General features: G+C 38.3%; 2 protein-coding genes across 3 annotated transcripts; both read right to left on the reverse strand.

Moving 5' to 3' along the window:
* Nucleotides 1–1,595: 1,595 nt before the first annotated feature.
* On the reverse strand, nt 1,596–5,790 carry LOC139139417 (histamine N-methyltransferase B-like). 2 transcript variants are annotated; one of them, XM_070708335.1, is made up of 4 exons: nt 5,419–5,790; nt 4,702–5,001; nt 3,231–3,548; nt 1,596–2,437 (listed from the first exon to the last, which is right to left on the reverse strand). In XM_070708335.1, the coding sequence occupies exons 2-4, from the start codon at nt 4,904–4,906 to the stop codon at nt 2,100–2,102; spliced, it is 861 nt and encodes a 286-aa protein (XP_070564436.1). In that variant the 5' UTR covers nt 4,907–5,001; nt 5,419–5,790; the 3' UTR covers nt 1,596–2,099. The 2 variants fall into 2 exon arrangements, with proteins under 2 accessions (XP_070564436.1, XP_070564428.1); XM_070708327.1 differs by having other exon boundaries at nt 5,291–5,790.
* Nucleotides 5,791–15,207: 9,417 nt separating this feature from the next.
* On the reverse strand, nt 15,208–25,420 carry LOC139139447 (15-hydroxyprostaglandin dehydrogenase [NAD(+)]-like). The gene is made up of 8 exons (XM_070708365.1): nt 25,231–25,420; nt 24,914–25,040; nt 24,480–24,586; nt 23,012–23,108; nt 22,520–22,596; nt 21,940–22,079; nt 20,856–21,372; nt 15,208–16,169 (listed from the first exon to the last, which is right to left on the reverse strand). The coding sequence occupies exons 1-7, from the start codon at nt 25,321–25,323 to the stop codon at nt 21,246–21,248; spliced, it is 768 nt and encodes a 255-aa protein (XP_070564466.1). The 5' UTR covers nt 25,324–25,420; the 3' UTR covers nt 15,208–16,169; nt 20,856–21,245.
* Between the last annotated feature and the right edge of the window lie 798 nt (nt 25,421–26,218).

A 26,218-nucleotide genomic window follows, 5' to 3' on the forward strand; every position in this document is an offset into this window, starting at 1 on the left:
TTTATATTAGATAACGATTTTTTTATTTTAATTTGTTATCTCTTTGAGTTATTGAGCATAAAAAGACGTGTTGACTCTTAACCAAAACTTGACTTTTCTTCTGAATCTGCGCTTTATCACCCCAATATGTAATAATTAGGCCAAACTGTAATATAAACCCCAATATGTAATAACAGTTAACCCAGTATGTAAGTAATAGAGACCAGTGTTCGAAATTCGTGGAAAATATCAACCAGTCACCACGACTGGTAACTTCAAAAAGTTGCCTGTCCTGCCAAAAACTTACCAGTCCTGATACTGCGATTAATTTATGTGCCTAAGTATTTTGTTATGCGCTGTTGAGTAGGATGAATTTACGGGAAAGAAAACTGTCTTGCCATAAAATTTGTATGGGAGCCCGGAGAAAAAATAGCAGACATAGTTTTAAAGAAGACTCCCCACGCTAAAGTCAACCTGTCCGCCGGACTGGTAACTTTTTTATTTTACCAGTCCGGCAGAAAAACAACCAGTCTCGGACTGCCGGACAGGTGTTATTTCGAACACTGAATAGAGAACCTCCGACACCGAGGTGGTTCTTAACAAGAACCACCGAGGGGAGAAGTGGTTCTCTGACTTAAACCACGATCGCCTATGGACTATGACGCTGTTGGAGTTGTATTTAAAATTAGAAATACGAAATAGTTAGTAACTGTTCAGTAACAAAAATCAAGAAATTTATATCTATTTATATTTATTCACGCTATGGAGATGACCCTGGCCTATCAACAATACAAACACATCCAGGCCTATTCTCAAAACAAATACATGTACAAACTATGGAAGATGACCCAGACCTATCAGGAATGATGCAAATACAGGTACAAAGTACTATGGAAGATGACCCTAGCCCATCATCCACAAAACAATTATTCAGTACATGTACATTCAACGGCCGAAGCTGACCCCGGCCTATCCACAAATATATGAACACGCTATGGAGATGGCCCTGGCCTATCCGCAATACAAATACAGGTATACCCTTCATGGAAGATGACCCAAGCCTATCCTTAATGCAAATACATGTACAAACTATCGAAGATCACCCTGGCCCATCAACGATACACATATATGTACACAATATTTGTATTGATGATAGGCTTGGGTCATCTTCCATATTGTATACACGTATTTGTATTCTGGAAAGGCCCGAGTCATCTTCCATACCGTGAGCATGTATGTGTTTGTTAATTGGCCTGAGTCATCTTCCATTGCATGTATGTGTGCTATGGATATCCGAGGATCATCTTCCATGCTGTGTACATGTATTATTATATGATGTCTACCAATGAAGTTTCGGTTTAGTCTCTTCAAATACAAGGTATTAGACACGCACACACATAAAATTTTGCAGTGTGTGATGTTACTGTTCACAAATGAAACGAGACTTAAATTCCGTCGTCAACAATCACATAGGGCACCACCAGTCTTTTAAGATTGACTGAAGGTAGCTAGAACTAGATTCGATAATTTGCGAGCACAATCCGAATACTTGAAAATTCAACGAAATGTAGTTAATGCTTAAGAATGGGATACAACGAATGGACTGAAATTCATCGTTATTCATGTGATATGCAGAGTCAACACATAGTATTTTATTGAAACAGGTGAATGTTTGATACACAAGAGCAACAACGATCATACCTTTAATATTCTACGTCGAAATCTCGGTTGCTTTTCAGATTTAAATACAAACTATGATACCAGTATCATCATGCAAATGATAACATCAACGGCAACATAAAAACCATCAAACGAACTATATACATCAACTAAAGTTTTGAATTGCTCCGTGAACGCATTGCGTATATACAGATCGCTACGTAGAAATTGCCACAGTCTTTAATAAAGAATATATAGAGAAATCCATGCGACCAAAAATGCGAGCATTATTATGAGAATGTTTAGTTCAAGCACTAAAAACCTGCCGATTTGTGTGGTTTAAATATAAGTCATAGGTTACATAGTCATCATATTAAAGACTTATTTCAGCGATACAGGTTAGCCCTCGTTTCATTATGAGTTTGACAGTTCTACACCTTCATGCAGTCGGTCACTTTATATCACTTATGCACAACGAGACAAGTGAAATTATTAGGAGCGTAAATTCCATCGTCGTTCTTCACGCTGTTTCTCGACAGGTGATCCACAACTTTCCTGAGCATTTCCGCGGGAGCTGAACTCCTGAAGGAAGCAGCGTGGGTTAAAAAGTCCAAAAGATGGCTACCAGCCTCTGAAGTCTCGTCAAAGCATTCGGTGATGTTTATTGTGGCATCCAGCTCCAGTCGGTCGATTTTACGCACATTGTGCTTCTCAAGCAATCTCTCAACCAGTGCAGGTTCAATCAGGTTAATTTCACGCTGGTCGATGTGGTTACATAACTTCAAAAACATATTGGTCTCTTCGAGTAGGTAAAAAAATGTAACAGGAATTAGTTATTACGCCTTGAAGCTCAAAGGCATACAATAGCCAGCCATATTTCGTTCACTTCATTTGTTATAGAGTTGGTGAGTTTTATGTACATGAGGGTTTAAATGAACATCATAAGTATTATTATAAAAACCGAGTATTGATAAACTTTCATCACAAAGAAGCTAACGATGCTAGGGGAGCTGTCAGTGACTCGTAGACGTCTGGCCCCTAGGAAATTTGAGAACTCAAAACATATAAACTTCGACTCTTCCCTTTTCAAAAGTTGTAATAAATCATGTTATCATTGATAATTACGTTTCGTTCTTCTGTGTATCTGGCAGAAATGTACATTGTAAATTTAACCCTTTGAGTGCCAAGTCAATTTTGTCGCCTTTATAAATCAGCATTTGTTTCAGATTTAGACAAATTTTGTTTTTTTAAAGTTTTTACAAAAGTTTGATCAGTAACTGTATCCAATGAAAAGTGATGTCCATTTGGTCCGAAATTATTAAACAATTACTGAAAAATTTTATAAAAATTGGTAAATGTTGCGCTTTAATGTTGGTAGGAAAAATTACGGCACACAGCACTCAACGGGTCAAGTAACATGAGGCGTTTTTTCATCATAATCAATTTCTCCTTCATTCACAACCACAAAAAGTCGCCACGGCCGAGGACGGAAACTTATTGTTCCTTCTTGGAGACATGGAAATGGCAGTGTATGTACAGTTATGGAAACAATTTACTCATGTGCACAGACTTCCGCATTTATGATAGCTTACCAGACGTGAAGAACAGAATCAAAGTACCATTTTCCTTCAGTGCTGAATACGTCCAACTTATCATCTCGTCAAGGTTTACAACATACTCCAGCACATTAATCACACATACACAGTCAAAACGAGCGCCCCCATCGGACTGCTGATATTCTTCAAAGGTGGCTTGCCGGCAGTCAAAGGTCACGTCGTCGAGGTCATTTGGTGTCTTGCCCCGATTTTGATTGAATTCTTCCAGAAACTTGGACGATGGCTCAACCATTGTGGCTTTTATCGATGAAAATCTCCTTCGTAGTTTTTGAAGGAGTGTCAAATCAGATAAACCTATAACAAGGAAAAGTATACCTCTCTGACAATATAGATAGAATATTATGCCTTTAAAGTTTACAATCGGTTCGAAACATATCCCGTAGAAGGGTTACATTTTGAGGCTAATCATAAGGATTAAGGCACAATCAGTTTTCAGTGACCATAATAAAGGATTGTGAAAGTATAGAAAGAATGATAGAAAGATGAAAAAAGAATGAAACGGCATACATTATGGATCAAATCATTATCATTATTTGTATGAATTTTATAATCGACGTTCTTCCATTATTATTTTCTCTCACAGCATTCAGACCATTTTTATCAATTTTACTTTTTTATGAACTTCAATTCCATGTTTTTGCTATTTCTCGCAAAGTTGCTGTTGTCCTTTAATTGTGTATCTGAGTGTCTCACTGAAAAAGTAAGGAATCACCAGGTAGGCAGGTTATGTATGCAAAAGTTATTCAGGACGATGTGTGTGGATTCATGGCTAAAGATAAGGCAATGCTATGTATTGTAAGTAGCAAATGTATCCTACTACAAAATAGACGTGAGATTACTTCATTAGGGTATTAAAGTACAAAATACACAATTGCTGTCGAGGGAACGACCGAAATAAAACAACAGACCACTTACAATACAGAGAACTAACGGTACAGCTGAAAGATTGAGACTACGGCTCTGTTATTACATGTTTGATTGAACGAAGTGGCATTTACAGCTTTGCATTGTGTCTTTTCCATCATTGGCAAACAAACGATGCGAATGCTTTATAAATATAAACTCTTATTCGCAAACAATGTTGGTTCCCACTACTGACGAAAACACGTTCAGTACAAAGTCATTGAGGTGTAACACCACGATACTGATGTGTAAGGGAAGAGATTGAAAAAAAACTGACAAGCTCTCTGTCTACTATCCCTTCCTCACAGTGATCGGCCACAAATCATAGACTGCCAAGGTTAAGACTACTGTCTATAAACTAGTGTCACATTGATCAAGGCAATACTCTCGTAGTGTAAGAACGAAATGCCAACATATTACTTCTGTGACCCGTCACCTAGTAATCTCACATTCATATTCATTCACTTTTTCATTCAAAAATTCAATTCTCTTTCGGTATTCAAGTCTGTTTACTACCATGCCCATAATACGAGTTCACACGTACCAGCGCCGCATCCGATACCAAGGTATTCGAAGACAACTTTGTCGTCGTTGTCGTCTTTGTTGCCAATAATAAGACTTGGTAGAGCATCAGAAAACATCTGCAGGGTCTTTTTGTGTCGATCAGTCCTTTTATAGTACGCCATAAAGGCCTGGGCGTAGCTGTCGGCGTCAGCTTTCAGGGAACGATACCAATCGGCACTGTCCATTTCTCTACTTCAAGTTAGCAACACAAGATGATACTGTGAGTAGGGATGGAGCTAAGGACTGGAGCGATGCAGAACCAGATAGAAACGACGTCAAACTGAAAGAAACGCAAAGAATGAGTGCAGTTAGTAATGAAATGAGTTTTGTTTCTAATTGGCTTGCTTTTTAAAATCATTTCTGCATGTCGTCAGGCGGAAGCTTATGTTCCGGTCTGCAATAATTATAAACCCACTGAACAGGTAAGACTAGATTTGATAGTATCATCCTTTGTGTCGTATAGAGTCGCAGTCCCTCCCTAAAGGAAAATGCGAATAGACAAGTACGTTGGCCCACTCCCATGGCTTAAGTGTCCTCGTTACATATCTTTGGAAACCTCTTTTCCTCACTTTAACAATATATTTCGTAGTATCTCCTCTTCTTGATTTGTGATCATACGTCAAATCTGTCTTGCTTTGCCCATTGTGAATGTCACACTGTGAAGTTCAACCAGATCACAGTGATGACCCTTATTGACCTTATCGTCCTTCTGCTTTCTGCACCTGTCGCTATCATCATCCAGCTTTATACATGCTGTGCAGAGTACACAGACAACAGACAGTAAAATTAGTTGGAAATGTCGAATCTACATATAAGTAAATTGATTTTGTGAGTACAATAAGGTGCAATGTAACAGACTAGGTTTCACTGAAATGAGTGAAACGTACTCAGCTCATTTTGAGTGTTATATCAGCGTACACGAGATAGATGTTTCATCATATCTTACTATATTAGGCTTGTCGTTTGTTTGCTTTATTTTTTTTGTCTTAGCGAACACGTGTAACATGGATATGTAGTGCAGGACATACCATGCTTTTACGTCATTTTGATTTTCATTAGTTTAGCCACTTTTGAAGCAACAGTTCTTCTATAGAAGCGAAGATAAAGTTAAAAAAATAGACAGTGAAGTTAGTGAAAATATACTTTTCTAATTTAATATACATCGGCCCTTTCAGCCAAATCGTTGTAAAGTGTTTGTAATTGTTGTGACGAACACAATGAGAATTTATTTATATTCATCCTAAAATAAGCAACTGCAACATATGCCCTCCAAAAAGGCATTTTTTTAATATATATCCCTCATAGTAAATGTAAGCTCCCTTACCCTCATAATTAGTGAAAACGGGTCTCACGGTGGTAAAATACCAAAAAGACTTTATTTATAATATTCCTATTTCATAATTATGATACTAATGCGATTTTTAATATATGGGGCGCCAAATATAAAATAATTAGTTTACACATTTAAAACATATAAGCGCATATATTTGCACGTACACACATCACATCATAGTCTCTGCATGGATACGTACACACATGTATACATAACATGCACACATACATTTGATACACACATACATATATACGGACATACATACATACAAACATACATACATACATACATACACACACATACATACATACATACATACATACATACATACATACATACATACATACATACATACATACATACATACATACATACATACATACATACATACATACATACATACATACATACATACAAACATACATTGTAATAAAGGGAAAGTGGCTTCACACATCACGAAGACATACAAAGAAAACACTAGTCTTCACAATGAAATATATATATAGGAACACAAGCTATAAAAACAGCAATGTGTGAAAACTGGAAACACATACACAAGGACGAAATACTTAGCCTGAAAGAAATTATTTCCACAACAACCGACCATCGCTTACAAAAGAAATCCAAACATTAGCGATATACTGATACAGGCCAAAGTCAACGGCATTTGGAACAAGGCACGAAACAAAAATGCACAAAACGATCCAAACATAATATTCTAGTTTCCCTGCCAGAAAAAGAAGAGATAAACATCATTGACACAATATATAAAAATAAGAAAGAGGTATACATAGGCGACTGAGGAAGAGACCGAACTGGTTTCGAAACATGGGGTTAAAGGATCACGGTTGTCTAAGACACTCGGCTACGCCCATATCTCGCCATGGCTTATCTTAAAATTAGCAATCCGTTTGTTGATTTTCACACTAACAGCCAAAACACAATTTAGACACAAAACACATTAAAGCACATTCAAGACGAGATGGATGATGTGTGAAGTCACTTTCCTTTTATTACATGTGCTCGTGTATTCTCACGGATACCATGTGGATTTGACCGTGTATATAAACGTATGTCCGTATGTATATACATGTACAAACATGTATGTATCTATGTATGTATTTATGTACATGTGTGTGTATCAATTATATGTTTAAGTGCTATGTATGTGTGTGTGTGTACGTATCCATGCAGAGACTATGATGTGATGTGTGTGCGTGTAAATATATGCGCTTATACGTTTTAAATGTGGAGAGTAATTATTTTATATTCGGCGCCTCATATAATAGGACCGTATACATACCTAATCAGCCTTCGATGGATGGTTAGCTATGACTTATGACTTATGGCGCGTAATCAAGGCCAATATTCGAACTCCCAATTTTAAAATATCGAACTCAACATTCAACATTCAAACTCCCAATTTTCAACTATCGAACTCAACATTCAACATTCAAACTCCCAATTTTCAACTATCGAACTCAACATTCAACATTCAAACTCCCAATTTTCAACTATCGAATTCAACATTTGGGCTTCCTATTCCCCATTTTCAACTTTCGAACTCCCCATTTTCAACTATCGAACTCAACATTTAACATTGAAACTCCCAATTTTCAACTATCGAACTCAACATTTTCAACTTTCGAACTCCACATTTTCAACTTTCGAACTCCACATTTTCAACTTTCGAACTCAACATTTGGGATTCGTATTCTCCCTAGGCATCCCTAACTTGCTTCATTGTAGTTACCCACGTTTTTCCTTCTGGGCTATACTACGTCAGAACGCGTCATATTACGTCACATGACGTTTCGGAGTGATGTGATGTTCTAGAGGGTCCAAAAATATGAACCGGAAACACTTGTGATGCTATAACTTCAAGATTTACCGCCGACCTCCGCCATCACTTAGGCCTAATTCGGTCGCTATCATGTCGTCTAATGACAAGAGCATGCGTGCGTGGCTCGCCACGGCTTATTTTATAATTAACGACTCGCAGCCAAACAGACTAACAGCCAAAATACAACTCAGACACTAAATACACCAAAGAACATACAAGACGAGATGGCTGATGTGTGAAGCCACTTTTCCTTTATTACACCGTAACCACTATGTTCAACATTATGTATTTCACGTTGAGTGGCTTGCACTAGCTGGACAATACGCTCACTACACATTCCAATGCCACGTAACTGTGACAAAAGTCTAACAAGACTCTCACACCTACGTGACACATCTCCCCGTCTGTCGGGCTGGTCAAGGTCAAGTAGCAGCCTACACAAACTACCACTGACGTGTCACGAACGAACTCGGTGTCGTCCATGTTCAAAATTAACTGCGAGGTCACCATGTGTTTGGGACTCCCTAACAAAGTGATAAGTAGTTTCGTGTAAAATGACACCGACGATTTTTTAAAGTCGTATTTGACTATATGTATGCTCATTTTGGCTTGTGTTCGCTTGCTAGTGGTCTAGGGGGACCTATGACTTCGATAGTTGAAAATGGGGAATACGAATCCAAAATGTTGAGTTCCATAGTTGAAAATGTGGAGTTCGAAAGTTGAAAATGTGGAGTTCGAAAGTTGAAAATTGGGAGTTCGAAAGTTGAAAATGTAGAGTTCGATAGTTGAAAATTGGGAGTTCGAAAGTTGAAAATGTGGAGTTCGATAGTTGAAAATTGGGAGATCGAAAGTTTAAAATGTGAAGTTTGATAGTTGAAAATTCGGAGTTCAAAAGTTGAAAATGTGGAGTTCGATAGTTGAAAATTGGGAGTTCGAATATTGGCCTTGATTACGCGCCATATGTGACTCATGACCTATTTTTATAAGGACACTGCTACCGTATCTGTAGCCACTCTTCCGTCTAAAATCTATATTATTCTTTCTGCGTTTGATCAAGGAAGTAATTTAAACAGATAGAAGGCCTAAAATGCGTGTGAAACTTACACAGGAACCAGGAAAAGCACATGAGAATTTAACGCAAAAGTGATATGATTTATTCGTCGAGGAAAAAGGTCCTGGAATTGGTCCAAGACCGACCATCCGAAGCCAGTGGAATTGAAGCAAAAATCTGAAGAAGGGAAAGAAACTATGTATACCCGTTTGTTCATTGATTTATATTCTTCAGTGCCTTTGAATAGATCGAGAACAGAGTCAACTGTCATTTTCGTACGACAGGGTTGGTATCTACGAAGTCTTATTCATGAAGACGAACGGCTGCCGTATATTATGTCTTGTGAGCTGTTACAGTACTTGTAACGTGTTCAAAGCTAAGTGTGTTTAAAACGTTTGCTTATTAAGCTACATTCTTTCCGAAAACTACATTAATTAAGGGAGCAACCGGCAATGGTATTGCTTAAAAATCAAGTCGTCAGTGAAAAGTAGTCGCCTTGTCTAAAAGTGCAAGGCTTCTTGAAATTACCCTACCATGTTTCTTCAAAGTGGCCTTGACCTTGCCGAACTCATTCGTGGTACTAAGAGATTGCTTGAACAACAAAACTTCGTGTACTCTATACAATAGGCTTTTAAACGGATACCGTTCAACGAAACGAGAAAATTCTCTCATCTCTGGGGTAACAAAGTCTTGATCGACCTCTTCATGTTGACAAAGTGAAAAACAGACTAATGCATACTTAGCCTTTTTACAGATCCTAGTATGGTAGTTGTTCCATAGATAGACGGACTATGGTCTGAGGTTAACCGAGGTCAAGTTATCTTTCGGGTCGCTTATTGTGGTATATAAACAATACCTGCGTAAAACATATTACCTAAAGTTTAGCTAGATGAGCTAGTGTTGTTCTCTGTATGCAATAGTCACGTACGGAAGAGGGCCAATCCGGGGATGCCCATATACTCCCCTACATGCGTTTAGCTGTGACGATATTTCAAAGCCGTTCCCTCTTATTCACTAACGTGTCAGTCACCGGAGGCTTTTTCGTACGGTTTTGTAAGAGCGCAGCAAAATGTGGACGCTCGTATCTTCGGCTCTCAACAAAAAAGTGTATCATGATTCTTACGTATTCTACGACACTTGCAACACTGGCTACGTCGGTATTTGGGTAAAGAAGACACAAGAAACTGTCGACAGCATATTAACACACCGCTTTCACTTTTATGTCCTGTTTCGACTACGAATGCTCACTAAAGCACTGCACTGAACAGGACTTAAATAAACTCAGGGTTTCCCAATGGACACGTGATGGCTTTACAAACATCATCGACATGAGTGACACACTACAACTACATTCAACATTACTTTTCCTTGTTACGGGAGAAGAACTTTGAACCATGGGCATATAGAGGACACAAGAAACTGTCAACAGTATATCAACACACCGGTCTCACTTTTATGTCCTGATTCGATTACGCATGCTCACAAAAGCACTGCACTGAATAGGACTAAAATAAACTCAGCTGGGGTTTCCCAACGGACATGTGATGGCTTATAATAATAATAATAATAATAATAATGGTTTATTAAAACATTATGGTGACCGTCATTAAAATTGGTCAAATTATTTGAGTTCACAGAATCAATGAACATAAAAGCATGTTAAAACAAAAGGAAAACAGAATAAAAACAAAGCCTTACTACAACAAAAGTCATAACAAACATCGTAAATGTGAGTGACGCACAGCACCTTCATTCAAACATTACTTTTCTTCAATTAAGGAGAAGACCATACACACTTTCTCTTACGGGGCTCATCCTGAATAGTCTTTCTACAAGTATTTCACCTGCAGACAGGCACGTCTTATGTTTATGTTGGCTTGTAAGATTACTCTATGTTGGTAAGTATCTAGACACACTAGAAAATATCGGTACAGTGCTATATGGATTTAACTGAAGTCCTTTACTGAGTTGACATGCTAGAGTGTATATTTTTCATACTTTTATCCTGGCGGATGCCATCGAATATTTTTATCTTTGCAGTAAAAGACACTGTGCGCAAATTATTTAAAAAGTCCTCGTGTTAGTAAACTAATGAAGGAGAGATGTCATTGAGGAAAAAGGAGACTAAACCTTATCCTCATAGAGTTCTTCATCTGAGCTGATTGCTGTATATGCGTTCTTTTCGGCATTTGAATCCCCTTCCTGATGTCAATCACTTTCCCGGACAAGGTGTGTAGATGTGATGAGAGTGACCCGCAACGTTTCGAAAGATGCGATGAAATTGATTGTAAGAGATAGCAACTGCTGAAAAATCTCACAAATCGATGAAACAAAAATACAATAAACCATGAACAATCTATGGCGACCGCTGCTGTCAGCCCCCGCTATACTGATAAATGATAAATCTGTGATCAGTAGATTTATATACAGTTATGATAAAAACATGAATGGAACTAATTTGAGAGAATTGGATCTTTTAATTGTTAAAATTTATAAAAAGTATAGGTGTCCTGAAGCTGAAAGTTGCAATATTTCAAATTTCTCAGTGACTTTCACAAAAGGAAAAGTAGATGAGCTTACATTTGCAGATTAAATCGACATTACTTCACTATCTAATCAATAGTTCCAGTCGTGCTAAAAGCAAACAATAAAAACATGATTATGGTTACTTTGATGTAGTAACCTTATAATATAGTAATATATTATATAATGTCTAGTAATGAAATTTCGGTGTAGTCTCTTCATGTCAAGTTGAACTCCAAGACAAACTCAACTTTACTACTAGCATATCGGAGGTAAGTAAAGCTTCAATAAGAAATCTCAATTCTTTTATTATTTTAGTATCCTTCATCGTATTTTAATGAGAGTGTACAATGCGTATTCTGTAAATACTGTTTACGTACATGGAACGTCTGAAATCGGGAAATGCAGAGTGTTGCTTCAAAGCCATCGGTTGGGTGCGATTTTGAAGAGAGAAAGTAAAATATTCCCCGATGCAATTTTCCTGGCAGTTAATTCTCATTCAAAAGCTATATATCATCTAATTTTTAATGGCAAAATTTTGTTTCCCTTGCAGACACATTATTTGCATCAAATGTACACCAGTCTCGTATCGCTGTCCTTTGTGATACCCTTTACCTACCTTTTTTGATACTGTGAACCATTTTCGCGCCCCACTGAAAAACTATGGGCGATTTAACTGTTTCTGTGCTGCTTTTATTATTGCTCTGGTCACTTTGAGCAAACTTGAGGAGGAGCTAGGTCATCTTAAATTGGAAAACTGTCATGCTTTTCTTTCAAGCAGTACAGAAAAGGGCTCTAATGATTTTGAAAACTGTTAACCCTGTCAAAAAGCTTTCTTTCAGTGTACAGGTGATTCTGCGAGTGTTTTCATTCTCTAAGGATATAGTACACTAATGGCCTGGATACAAGTGCGTGTGTTTTCTGTCCAATTAACCTCTTGTCTTGGCAAGTCTATACAGGCTTTTACTAATTCTAGCTTAAAATACATTGTGCATAAATATGTACACAGACTGATTCCACACAGAATTATGCTTATAGCAACATATGTCTAATTATAGGCCTAGTAAAAAGTAACAATGAAAATAACGTAGGTTGGCTCGAGGGACGGAGCTTGAATTCACTTTAACATTTCCGAACGATACTTCAATGGACGGGACTTGAAAAATAATTCGAGGTTCCTATGAACCTGTCCCTTTTCGTTTATGATCACAGTTGGGTAGTTATTTGGTTCACAGATAAGCAATACGGTTGTGTGTTAAGAGTAGTAACAACCATCATGGTACAGTAACGTCATGGTAGCTTTTCGGGTAATACTAACCTTTGCGTCCTCTTTTAAAAAGCCCTCCGCTAAGGCCGAACCAATCCCGCCGCCAGCTCCTGTTACAATAGCGACTTTGTCGTGTATATATCCATATCGGCAGACAGTGCGCAACTGACAAAATGGTTTTTTTTTTCTTTTTACTGGCTTAAAGCGGTAACCTGTAAGGGGAGCAGGGTGGTGACCCAAATAACACACCTCGTGAATTATGCACTCTATACATCGAGGTCAAAGTGTAAGTATACCCCCAGTAGCTGATGTGTGTTATTACCTTGGGTCAACCAAAAGTATTTTACGTCTACATACTATATTTTATTTTAGGGTCGTAGTACGTTAGAACTAGGGTCCATACACAGCTTGCTAAAAGGTTTAAAGTTGGTACTACGCATTTATAGTGAGGCATGCCTTGCCTTTCTTCAAAGGCGGGCTAAGGGTGAAGGGACAGCATCGAAGGTTACAAGTATATACAGAGATATACCTCCTATTATACTATACTCGTTTCAGTCCGTTTCGCCCACGCATCATCATCAGCTCAATATGCCGTCGCTGTCAGAGTTTCTTCACAGCTATAACAGGTTCTTACAAGTCTCCTGGTTGGAGCCAATGGTTATTAATTACTCCGTTCTCATTACCGAGCCAATGACTGTTAGTTTAATAAATCGCCTGGAAAGGTAAGAAGTAGTACAAACAGTCTGTTCTGTCGTCCCAGTTATCCCATTACAAACCATATCATCGATGATGCAGTGAGGCGAGGTAGACACATGTCACGGTTTTGGAAGCTAGTAAATGTTGAAGAATCTATGTTAACTATTCTTCAGATTGCTGTCACTGTGTCCTATATCTTGTCAGAAAGAGCGCCAAAATCCGCGATGTCTATTGTTTGTTGAGTGTTTGAGGAAACTGACCTTTTACTTGTTATTCCTGAGATCTTTATCGCTGACCTTTTAATTAGCAGTGAGGAACTGATGAGCAGCCTGATGACCACATGTGTGTCTGTCTATTGTATATATTATATATATATATATATATATATATATATATATATATATATAGATATATATAGATATATATAGTTATATATAGTTATATAGTTATATAGTTATATATATATTATTATATATATATATATATATATATATATATATATATATATATATATATATATATATATATAAAATCGGAAGTGAGGATGGTCTCAACAAGACACAACAAAAAGGCTTTCACGGTGACTAGCTTTCGCCCTGCTTACAGGGCATCATCAGGTCCAACTGGAGAACTCAAGTACATGTGTCACTGTTAGGGTTTGAAAGTGCAAAGTATGCAAAATCAATTATGCAAATTGATTATCAGAACAGTCGACGCAAAAACAGGTGTAAATGCAACAATGGAAAGGAACTTGTGAATGAAGGGTGACAGTGAAAAGGACAGAGGGGTTTCGGTGTTCAAGCCATCTGGGTACATTGTTTTCAACTTCTTTATCCAAAATGTCTCTTTAGAATCAAACATGACGGGGTCTTTGTTTGTGATTTGTTCGATGACGACAACCGCGAGATCACTGTCCGAATGTCCCGATTCATTGAAGTGTGGTGCTACAAGTGGGCTAGTGTTATACTGTCGTCTACGGATACAGCTTCGGTGGCCGGAAAATCTTTGTTTGACCATATTCCGTGTTTGTCCAATGTACATTAGTTGACATTTTCTGCAGACGATCGAGTAAATTACCCATGATGACGTACACGATAGGTTGCCTCTCACTTTGAATCGTTCTCCTGTTACTTTGCTAGTAAAGGTATCAGTGGTTAGCATATATTTACAATTAACGCAACGGGTAGCATTGCAAGGGTGAGATAAAGTTTGGTGTACGAAGTTCTGTGATTTATTGTGGACAAGGATGTCTCCCAAATTCCTGCAGCGACGATATGCTAATAGCGGAGGTGAAGGCATAACTCTTTTCATTGTAGCCGATTTCATTAGTATCTTGTGATGTTGTGTCACCATTTTTTTCACATCGGGGCCCAATGGGTTGTAGTCAGTGACGTATGTCAATCGGGATTCCGCTATTTTTGTTTTGTATTGCAGTAAACGCTGGCGATCTAGTTTATTGACTTTGTTTATAATCGGTTGAATGTCCTCTTGTTTGTATCCGGATAACATTAATTTGATCTTGAGAGAATGTAGTTGATGTTCAGACCACTCATCTACCGAGTAAATATATATATATATATATATATAATATATATATATTATATATATATATATATATATATATATATATATATATATGTACATATATGTATATATTATATATATGTATATATAATCAGCATATAACATGTATCAGCATAATATCAACATATATATTGTATATATCAGCATGAGCATAACCGAGTTCTCTGAATTGTTGTCTGAAAAGTAATACTACATACGATCAATGTTTATTTTGTTCGACAAAGTATATGGAAGAAACATAGCAAAGAAAGATTTCGACAATTAAGTTATATCATTGGAGAAGACAACTCCAAGAGGACAAAGTTTCTCTACAAGCAGTCTGAGAGTCTCCACATGACTACAGCCCACTCAGAAAGGCACAAGCTGTACTATTTGGAAGAAACCACTTATTTACAACACGACATGAACAAAATCGGAATTTTATTGAAATTCAGAGAGCAGTATATGAGACAAGTGTAGCTCGAAAAATATATTTATTTAGCAGTGTAGTGTATTTTATTATCATGAATATTATAATTATCTTTATTCGTTTTGAACCCCATGAAGTAACAAGCACCCATCCCTATACTTAATTACTCAAACCCAGATAAGCTTTATGGCAATATGCCCCCTGTCTGCACGAAGTGTCTGCGGCTGACAAAAATGAGAAACGATATCGCTGACAAATTAACAAAATCCCTCGCTAATTACAAAGGGAAATAGCGATAATTTGCTAATTAGGTGTCCCATTTCCAGTCACCACGTCAGTAAAAGGTCCACAGATATGCCATTTCAGATCAGCGATATCTTTTCTACACAATTGTTTCTTCTTGCAATATACAACTTACATAATTTCATCTCTTTCAAGACAAGCATTGATTTCTCAAGGTAAAAGGATGGAATGGTATAATTCGTCTGTTCACAGTCGTACATAGACCTTTTGGTGATAAGAATTAAATGGTTCAAGAGGACCTGAAAAGTGTCTACAAATAAAATCTGTTTATCTGAAAGGCTGGCAGGGAGAGTATCAGGAGCGACTGCCCATAATCACAGAAAGCTGCTCTATATGCTAGCCCATTCATTTTAATCGACACAGAAAGAATGTTAAATTTACAATTTTCTTTTGAAGGGCAATAATCCTGAGTGAAGCTTCTTCAGTGATCTTTATTTAACTACATTTAAGGATGTACGATCGGAAAAAGTAAAAGTAATGTCAATTTTTTCAAATGGGGATTTTTGAATACCTACATATGTGAATAGTCTAAAACTGGGAAAAAAAGATGGGGTCACCGTCCTCGTTTTTTTACAAAATGACATTAAAAATTCACGGTTTTTCACAAAATCACTAAAAATCAATAAAACAGGTCATCATTTTCATATTTATATCATGATTGCATTTTTCACGTTTACACTGTAAAAGAATAAAGAAATTATAAACTAAGCTACTTTGAAGATTTTACTTACATTAAAATTGAGTAAAAAAGTCATCATATTTATTTTTTAACCAAAATTGCAACAAATATGCCCCAAATTTTAGGAATGGGAGAGGGTAATTTATCAATTATTGATAGTTTCTACTAATGTCAATTTTCGTAAACTTTGCCAAATAGTAGCTCTTTTTGTGAATTTTTCAAAACCACATTTTGTTTAGTAGGTCACCGAGCTTGATTTTTCACAATTGTGCAAAATCTAACTAGAATTTACAGGTTCTGGCGAGAAACCATGTTCTCCCGGGTTCGTCGCGCGAGGGCGCTCTTCAAATGCTGCTGACCTGCAGTGGCTACCTGCAGTGGCCTTGTCCAGGCATGGTCATGATTCAAGCCTACCTGTAAACTTTAATGAGAGGGAAATGACAGAACAAAGCAAAGACTTTTAGGTTCTTCTACTTTTTAGAGTCTATATATTAATACAGCATACAAAAAATCACGTAATATTTATTGCCGTGACGCTTATCGGTGGGGATTAGGTTGACTTCGCTGCAGGCTAAGTAAGTTGTCACACACTACGTGGAGCCAGGAGCCGAGGCCGTGAACTTGGCGTTTCTCCAATACACGATGACAATCGTAAAGGCAAGCCCGCAACTGACACAAGTGTCAAGATTTTCAGCTAGTTCACTCAAATCGACAATGCGACGGCCATTCTCCGGTAGGTCTACTAGCGACACTAGGCCTATCATTGGAATTATAACCACGGGCACGACCTGCTCTTGTATAGCGAATCAGACGTCACACTACAGACTTACGCTGTACAGGCTACGGTCATGTTGCATTTTTTTTATCTCTTTGCTGAATTCTCGTACCTTCCAGCGTGTTTTGAGGGCACGCTGAACATTTTCTCGGCGCGATTTTCCTTTACCTGCAGACGACATTTTGTACAACGCAAAAACGTTCGGACGTCACTATGCGCGCGTGGTTACTATGGATACATTTCTGAGCGGAAATCGGCGCAGTACGCTTATATTTTTCCGATCGTACATCCTTAAAGGTATGGAAATCGATCCCAGGGCCTAGGAGTGGCACATGTAAAATAATGTGTATCTTTGCGTCAGAGGCGGAATAAACTATGAGTGTATCTATTTATCCAGGAAATCTTAATCCCGACTGCTATGTTTGTACGTACATAGAGCCAGTCGACGTTAGGGACACAAAAAACAATGAGGAGCAAACAGGCAGTGGTTTTGAACAAAATCAATGTACCGGTACTTCACCGATGTCTGTAACTCCATACATGAAAATATTCGTAGCTTGACGCACTTTGAACATAGCTCGTAACAAGGGACAGTGGAAAGCCCACGGAACTACGTGTACAACTATAACAGCCACTCATGTAGTTGGTGCACAGTGCAGGTTTTTCCGATCAACAACTTTGACGGATGGTGGACTGACCTTTCCTACCGCAATTGTTATCTCCCTCGATTCAGCACAAAATTTTCGTATGGACTATTGATGCGGTGTTTACAGTTGTTACGTGATGGTAAATCCTAGTCGTATTTATGACTGCTGCGTAAACAGTCACTGAATAAACTTTGCACGCATTTACGAGCACTGGATATTTTTACCGTTTTAAATCAAAAACCGTCCGTATACGCGTATGACGGTGACAAAAACAACACATAGAATCTGGCGTATATTGTTACTGAATTACTTTGACCAAAAAAATTCACCCAAATGCCGAACGGTGATCATACAGAACTCTGCAGGTTTCTGGACTAAACGACCCCAAACCGACCGGATCTCAGTCAACTGTGCCGGGCTCGACGTCTACTCTATCAGCGTCAACTCAAACTTTCACTCCAGACAACTTTACCCTACAAACTGGGAATATACTAAATTTACCTTGAAAAAAATTCAAACTGTGTATCGTATTGAAAAAATTTTACCGGGGCCTCGGAACAAATTAAAAAAAACCCAACAAATCCAAACAGAAACAGTGGAATGATCATTAGTGTGCAAGGTCGCTGTATTATATGTCAGGGTAAAAAAATTATAGCTTTGAAATTTCTGGACGGTACAAAAGGCGGGGCAGAATTAGACAAGATTACGACCAATGTGTTACCGCCGATGGTACATAACGTACTGTTGATAGCAGGTAGTTCGGTGTCCAGTGAGAACACTATTCCCGATATACTACGGCTGTTGATTTGAGCTGCCTCCGATCGAAAATTTTCAACACAAAGACATGATGTCAATAATATTGCGAGATTATAAGTACCCGCTGTCTTCTCGCCAAATCGCTGCGATCAAGATCATTATGATAGAAGCAATTGACCGCCGAACACCTGCTTGCTGATCTTATACACAACGTATAAAAATTGATTATTCCTGCTGAGAAATACGACAGCAAATATTGCAATGTGAATTTCTTACTATTTTCCTCGCAATGGTTTTACATCTGTGTCTATTTTATCGCGGCCACTGGACCATTTCTGACGATTTTCACTAACAAAGAATCAGTTCACGCTCATCGTGGGAACACATGGAAAAGCCGTTCAAAAAATTTTCATCATGAAAGATTACCGTAATCCCCGTTTCAAAGATGTAGGAAATGTATAATGTGTTGTTGTTCATCTTGAAAAATCCCGAACTGCAGCCTCTAAATACAAAATGCTTTTTCTTCTGAACAACTTCCTGACAACTTTACAATCACACTCCGGTCATCACATGACGGTTGTAACCGTACATGTGCTGCCGCCAGTGGAGAATCAAAAGACTTTAAATCAAAAAGTATAGAAAACATATCAATATCCAAGCATTGTAAAACAGAGTAATTTTGATAAGGTCAATTTATTGTATATTATAAAAAATCTCCAGGCCACTCGGAACAGCGTAAGATTTTGATCTTACTCGTTTGAATACTACACTCACACGGTAGGGTAAAAATGGGAACTCAGATCGTTATATACTGCTTCCGCCAAGCCAGTCCGCTTAGCGAAAGACGGTGAAATGACCATAATTATTATTGCTAGTCTCTGTAAATTTTGCCGACTATTCGTTAGTAGTTGTGGAATTTCTTGAGTTTGTCCGAAAACTATGTTAGTGAATGACGTAAGTTTCGAGACACCTGAGTGCAAACGCAATGTCGATATCGGGATAGCAAAATCAGTCACAGACAATCGAGGAAGAACATAAGAGTCTATAAATCTGCGAATTAAATGAATCCTAAGTTACTATGAAAGTAAAAAAGGTAATGTTGTGCCCTGGTTGGGAAAGAAAAGTTGATTAAAATTTAAAAAAAACCAAAAAAACCGTCAGATAGTAAAAAACAAGCCCAGAAAAACGTATAGAGAAGAACGACATCACGGCGATCTTCAGACCTTTCATCATGTTTCAGTCTGAACGGTCAACATTTGGTGCTATAATCTATGTCAAGTGTCCCTTTTTGGTCAAATCTGACAGAGACGAATCGCGATTTAGTTTCATCGCCCCGACCCGACAGGAAATAATGCAGCTCATGGGCACCTGTATAATCGTGGCGTGAACGTATCCAATGGCCGTCCACTGCATGGGCCATTGACCGTGCATCGCCAGCAAACAACGGTTTTGGGCGTCACGAGAGCATTTTTTCGCAGTCTGTGAGCGGTTGAGTGATTTGGGTAGGCTGCATAGATCGGAATCGAGTTGATTTCGGCCAAAAACAGTTAGTAGTTTTCCGTGCTCCGTCCAAATTGGATCCGCATGTTGCCGGTTTTATTTATGGCAATCAACAGAGCTGTGGTGGGAGGCCGTATAACGCCGGGACAGCACGGCATCGTACGCAGGGCTAAGCCACAACATACTTCCAAAAGAGATCTATCGTAAAATATCGTACTGCAGGTCAATATACACATCACCCATTCATAGGCCTACAGGTACACAGATCAACAAACAAACAGGGAGAGGCAATCTGCTTGAAACCATGAGATAGTCCGTTTGTGTCTGAACTCATCTGAGACTCGTGTTCAGTAACCGTTGGTCAAGTATTTTGCTCGGTTGTAAGAATCGTTTATTCATTGTTGACATCATAATCGATCCGATGTACACAACAAATGTTTGATCCTTTTGCACCTTTGCGCGTCCCCTCGTGATTGACAGCTGTTTGAATGCTTTCATCTATTGTTTGTTGGACGCTTCGAACACAGGATCGAAGCAGTTTTGGCATCAAAATGCAACTTAAAATGGAAAAAATGAGAGAATTTAGCCAACAAGGTGATGCCACGAGTATTCACAAAACGTAATATGTTGGAACAGTGCTTTAATTTACACCATGGTTCTTGAAAGCTCCAGATTTTCGGGAGCATTCGTTGACGCTGCTACCATTTGCCACTCATGTTGGATTATGAATGCTCAGGGAGATAGGGGGTATTTATAGGCTCCCCCTGCCTTTAAGTGACGTAATATTTCAATTGATGACAAGACTGATGGCTAATGCAAGCGTAGCTATAGGTCTGATAAAAACTGACTGTAAAATACATTGTTACAGCAAGAGTGGTTTGAATAGTTCTTTTACCGGTTCAAAAAATATCTTTCATGGGTGAAGATGATCATTATTAGCACAACGCTTTGTCAATGACACCTTGAGCTCTTTCTATAAGGCAAAAATGTCAATCATACCTAATCTACCTCTGTGATACCACTAATTCATGAAATTCTGCTCGATCTAATCAGGACCATTTAATACAAAAGAATGAATTATACTGCATTTCTTAGCTTTCTTGAAATTTATCGGTTGTTCTCTTTCATGTATGTAGTAACCATCGCATTAAAACGCCGTTAGCGCTGAAAGTCTGAGAACTCGATTTTCCTGGCTGGTTTATCTGACACCAGAGCATAGATGGCGCCGTTCTCCTTGTCACAGTCTTTGATTATGTTGATAACCGTGTCGATGACCTTGGCCATCCTTTGTAAAGGAAAGGAGAGTAAAGACTACGATATAGAATTTTGTCATTGTGAAGGAACAATGTGCCATGGGGACAGATTTTCTTGTTCAAAAATTCTCACAACATGTTTCTTGTCGTCTACACGTCGACGAGCTGACTTTTTTAACTTTCTAACGACGAAGTTATATAAACACGTTTGCTTAAGGAACATCAAAATTGTATTGGTTTTCACCGGCCTAATTTTGTGAAAATCAATGAATTTTAACGCTTCTTTATGAAATTAATACACGATGGCGGCCATTTTAGTTGACAATATCGGTAAATATTTCGGTTAATTTGTTTTTCTGGTACCAAACATTGCGCTTCCGATTGGAAAAAAGGCATTTCAATATAATGTTGTGAGTAGAACAGGAGACTCTACAAAAGAATCTGAAATTATAAAAAATGTATCAAAACTTAGAGATAACGGAGCTTTAGGGTAAACGTTCAATGTTACAACATCACTGAAAATGATTACCCATGCAACTATATGTACGCTGTTTGCAACTATGAGGCCTAGAAATAGCTAATAATAAAGATATACGCACGGTATAAACTCCAGTGAGGCTTTAACGGCGTTCAACTGTTCCATATATCGTAATGTCATTTTCTGATGAATCGGGGTGTCAACTAAGTCCGGACAAATCGCCACGACACGCACTTTGTTCTGCAGAAATCTAGGCTCGTTCTAGAGATAAAATGTTAGGACTTCTACTTAGAGGGTGTCAATAAAGCTTGATTTAATAATGCCTTCTATAGAAGATTGATTAAGTTATGACAAGACATTTTGTAAACATTTAACAATTAGAGCTCAATAATTAATGAGCAGCTGCGCCTCCATTCGATATCAAGAAACTATGTTTTTTTCTCAAAACAACAACTCTGAATGCATTAAGATTAAATGCTAAATGGCGATACTTCCTGTCGTCTCAAGTTCCACTTCTGGCCGTCCTTTACAGAACTACGTTTTGTAGAATTTGTGAACAAAACGTAGGCTCCTCGATCCATGCTCACACTTCGAACAAATGTCTCAACCGAGAGATGAAGATTAGGAATTCAATTTGCAAGTTTGTCCGATAAACGCATAATTATCATGTAAAAACATGATTGCATAAAATGGCTCCTTACCGCTACAGTCCTTGAAAAGTGGATAATGCTGGCTTTGGTTGTTGAGTAGACAGGCATGAACGGGTAAACAATCAATCCTATCAAAAGAGTTCGTAAGAAGAAAATAACAAACTTTAGAGATCGATTTCTTCATAGTAGACCCTGTTTCCTACCAGTATGATGTACGCATGACAACAATATTTCTGATCTCTGCATTTGCCTCTCTAAAATCATGATACTTACAGACCCTAGAAAGGGTTGTATATGATAACTCAAAGTTCTTCAAACCCTTGCAAAACTTTCTTTAACGAATGACTGTATGCCTCTATGACAATATGACACTATGAATCTACAGTATATGTACGTATGTATGTATGTATGTATGTATGTATGTATGTATGTATGTATGTATGTATGTATGTATGTCAATCGATCTCTTTGCCATCTAAATATGAAGTATATGATTCTGCCAAGTACACTGTCCTAAAAACATGCCGAAGAGAGTATTATTACCTGTCAATGAGGATATATTTACAACAACTCCACCAGTGCCGCCAGTTTTCGCTCCCATAAAATCCACCGCCAAAGTCGTACCCATAATGACTCCTTTCTTGGAAAGCAGAGATACAATGTTTTACACTGAATCGCATCATCTTAAGAATAGCTAAGCTGCAACATTTGATTTGTTTACAATTTCTTTTGTTTTGTAAATGAAAAACATTGGTCCTTGTTATTCCCATGAACATTTAGAAATGGCTTGTGGTCAACTTGCCAACACAGTCTGCATTAAAAATGTTGCCAACAAGGGTATTTTAGTCCTGACTAGAATTCTTATGTTAGTATTATTGCTTGTATGCTGTACAGGGTACGTTGTTCTTGTGATTTGCATTTCAACTTGTCTTTATGGAGAAAATAAAAATGTAACAGTTTTCTGGAGGTTACAACTATTGCACATTTATTTATTTTCTGTGCACCACTTTTAAATTCATAAACTCTGATTGTATATTAGTTCGTTTGATGAGGTGATAGGCAATCATGGAATTAGGTGGTATTTATCGGAAGTTGTCAACTGCATCCGCTTATGGTAGAACGTGCCTCTGGGACAGATATTTTGACTCCGGATTTTTTTCAATACTTTTCTGTTGTACCGCTTTTGGAGCTCCATTTTAAAGCCCTTAGAGTAGGAAAAAGTTTCACCATCTTAACTTTTCGAAATTCGAAAATGTTATTTTCCCAAAGAGTTAATACAAGGATGACGGTCATTTCGAATTTCAAACATCGGTAAATGTTGGGCAATTTGTTCCGCTTGTTCCAAGCTTTGCTCAGTGACCCCTGATTTTTACTCTGGATTTGGTGTGAGAATTGTTGAAATCGAAGTCTAAGCAAAAAGTTTTAACCGTACGCTTTCGAGGCACATAGTAGTTTAATATGTCGTTGTCTATAAAAATGTTCAAGGTGATGTGATTGGTTGATATATGTAGTTTAAATTTATACGGGATGGCATGCGTATTTATATCGGGCTATAAAATCGAAACTTGTTCCTTCACTGAATCCATGAGGAGTCTGTCACGACTGCAACACAAGAGGCGCAGTGGTGACTTCTAACAAGCTACTACCTATAATTGAACAGTGAAATGGTCCTCAACGTTGTAGGGTGTAGGAGAGCCTTACTCATAAAAGTAAGATAATTCATTCCGCTTTGGGTTTATAGGGAATGTCATCTAACTTCAGCTTGGTAATAGATAGAGCATCGAGCAAGCAGTTCGGCTGCTATCACTGTAAGTTTGGAAATTTAACATTTCTCATACAATTGTCTTCTCTGTTCGGAGTATGACACCGGTCAGAGAGAGAGAGAGAGAGAGAGAGAGAGAGAGAGAGAGAGAGAGAGAGAGAGAGAGAGAGAGAGAGAGAGAGAGAGACAGACAGACAGACAGACAGACAGACAGACAGACAGACAGACAGACAGACAAGATTCCCTTACCACGTTAATGTCTAAGGTACTTTCCCAGTTAAACTCATCTAGAATACCAGCGTTATTGCATAAAATGTCCACGTTACCGAAGTTCGCCTTTGTCATCTCGAATGCATCTATAAAAAGAACATTAATAGTTCATTCATTAAATTTACATTTATACAATTTTCAGCTTTCGGTGAGCAAACTTATCGGTTGTACAGCGACTAGCGACACCAATCTAGCTACAAGTGTACCTAGAAAGTCAGATTGACAGTTTTAGAGACCAAAGGTCAGGACACTGTGACATTTGTTGTCATGCGTATCTGACTTGCGAGGCTGAAAATGACAAGTTTTACTGTGCCTTCTACACATATGCTGTCTGATGATCGGTCAGACCGTCCCTCATTCGGGAGTCATGGCACATTCTTCTTCTGTCTATCTGAGTTGAGAGCCGTGCTTACTTTTGAAGTCCGTTTTTGAAGTGACGTCACAGTGCACGTAGATGGCTTTGTCCTCGCCGTAACTGGCTTTCAATCTCTCGCAGACGTCTTTGCCGCCACCGTCGTCTATGTCTAACACAGAGACACCCTGACATGTGTGAAAAATAAAAGATAAATATGGAAGATTGCACAATTTACCCAGATAAAGAGGTCCTGTGTGTAAGAACTGTTACAAAACACCCTACGTCTACTATATGCTACATAGGTCAAGAACTATGTTCACATACGCTGCAGGGTCACCTGATAAATTCTTCGCGTTTTTGTAGAATTATACACACCTTCGCTCCCTCCTTCAGGAACGCTTCCACAAGGGCCGCACCAATACCGCTAGCGGCACCAGTTACCATGGCAACTTTGTCCTGTATATCCATGATTATTTCAGAATTTTCCCCGACAGACCTCCCGGAGTAACAGACTTGGTCACGGTAGTGTACGTGTGCTCTGCATATGAAAGGGCCTGTCAGTCAGGGGGTGCCACAACCAGAGAAACTTTTTCTGCGGAACAAGCGAGATCTTTAGAACTTTGGAGCTTTATAACCGATACCTTTGGCGTTTTATTTACATTTTCTTTTACTTTCGTTCTCTTTGTACATGTAACACATAGGTTCGCGTTCTATTCGCAAAGTCAAGTCTAAATGCAGACAGTTCAACTCGGCATGCAGGTCCTCTCCCAATAACAACTTGAAATTTCCCCTCACCCAACAAGGAAAACCCCGATATCAACTAAATCGTACGCCCTGTCTGCCACCGACGCTTCTGTCAAGTTGCTCGCTGAAGAAAAAGAATGGCACTCTCACCCCGTTTCCCGTTTCTAATACTAGACATTGTGACTGCCCCTAACTTTAGTACGTTGGTGGTTTACTGAACTTTCCCGACCTTTCCTGAAATGCGGTTGCCCAATGACTTTCTTTATAGCTGGAATCTAACACTACTCCTCATTTTAAGTTGGCACCATCGAACAAACAACTCTGGGTTTATCAAATGGGACTGGAAGGCAGAAACATGACATTGAATGCCCCGAACTCCAAACATCAAACATCACTGACGATATATCATGGCGAAACATACGCACGTCTGACACGATTTGGAAAGGTTGCAAATGTGGAAAATTCTATGAGCCAATAATGAAGAAGGTTTGCTTATCTGTGCGGAGCAAAATATACTGCCACCATGCAAACAAGGAAACAAAAAAGTCTGAAGTCCACAATAACATTGAACAGACTGTATACACATCCCAGCTGTATTGACAAGTTGAGAACCAGATGG

The sequence above is a fragment of the Ptychodera flava genome, chromosome 1, assembly GCF_041260155.1.
Source record: "Ptychodera flava strain L36383 chromosome 1, AS_Pfla_20210202, whole genome shotgun sequence".
In the NCBI taxonomy this organism is placed as follows: domain Eukaryota; kingdom Metazoa; phylum Hemichordata; class Enteropneusta; family Ptychoderidae; genus Ptychodera; species Ptychodera flava.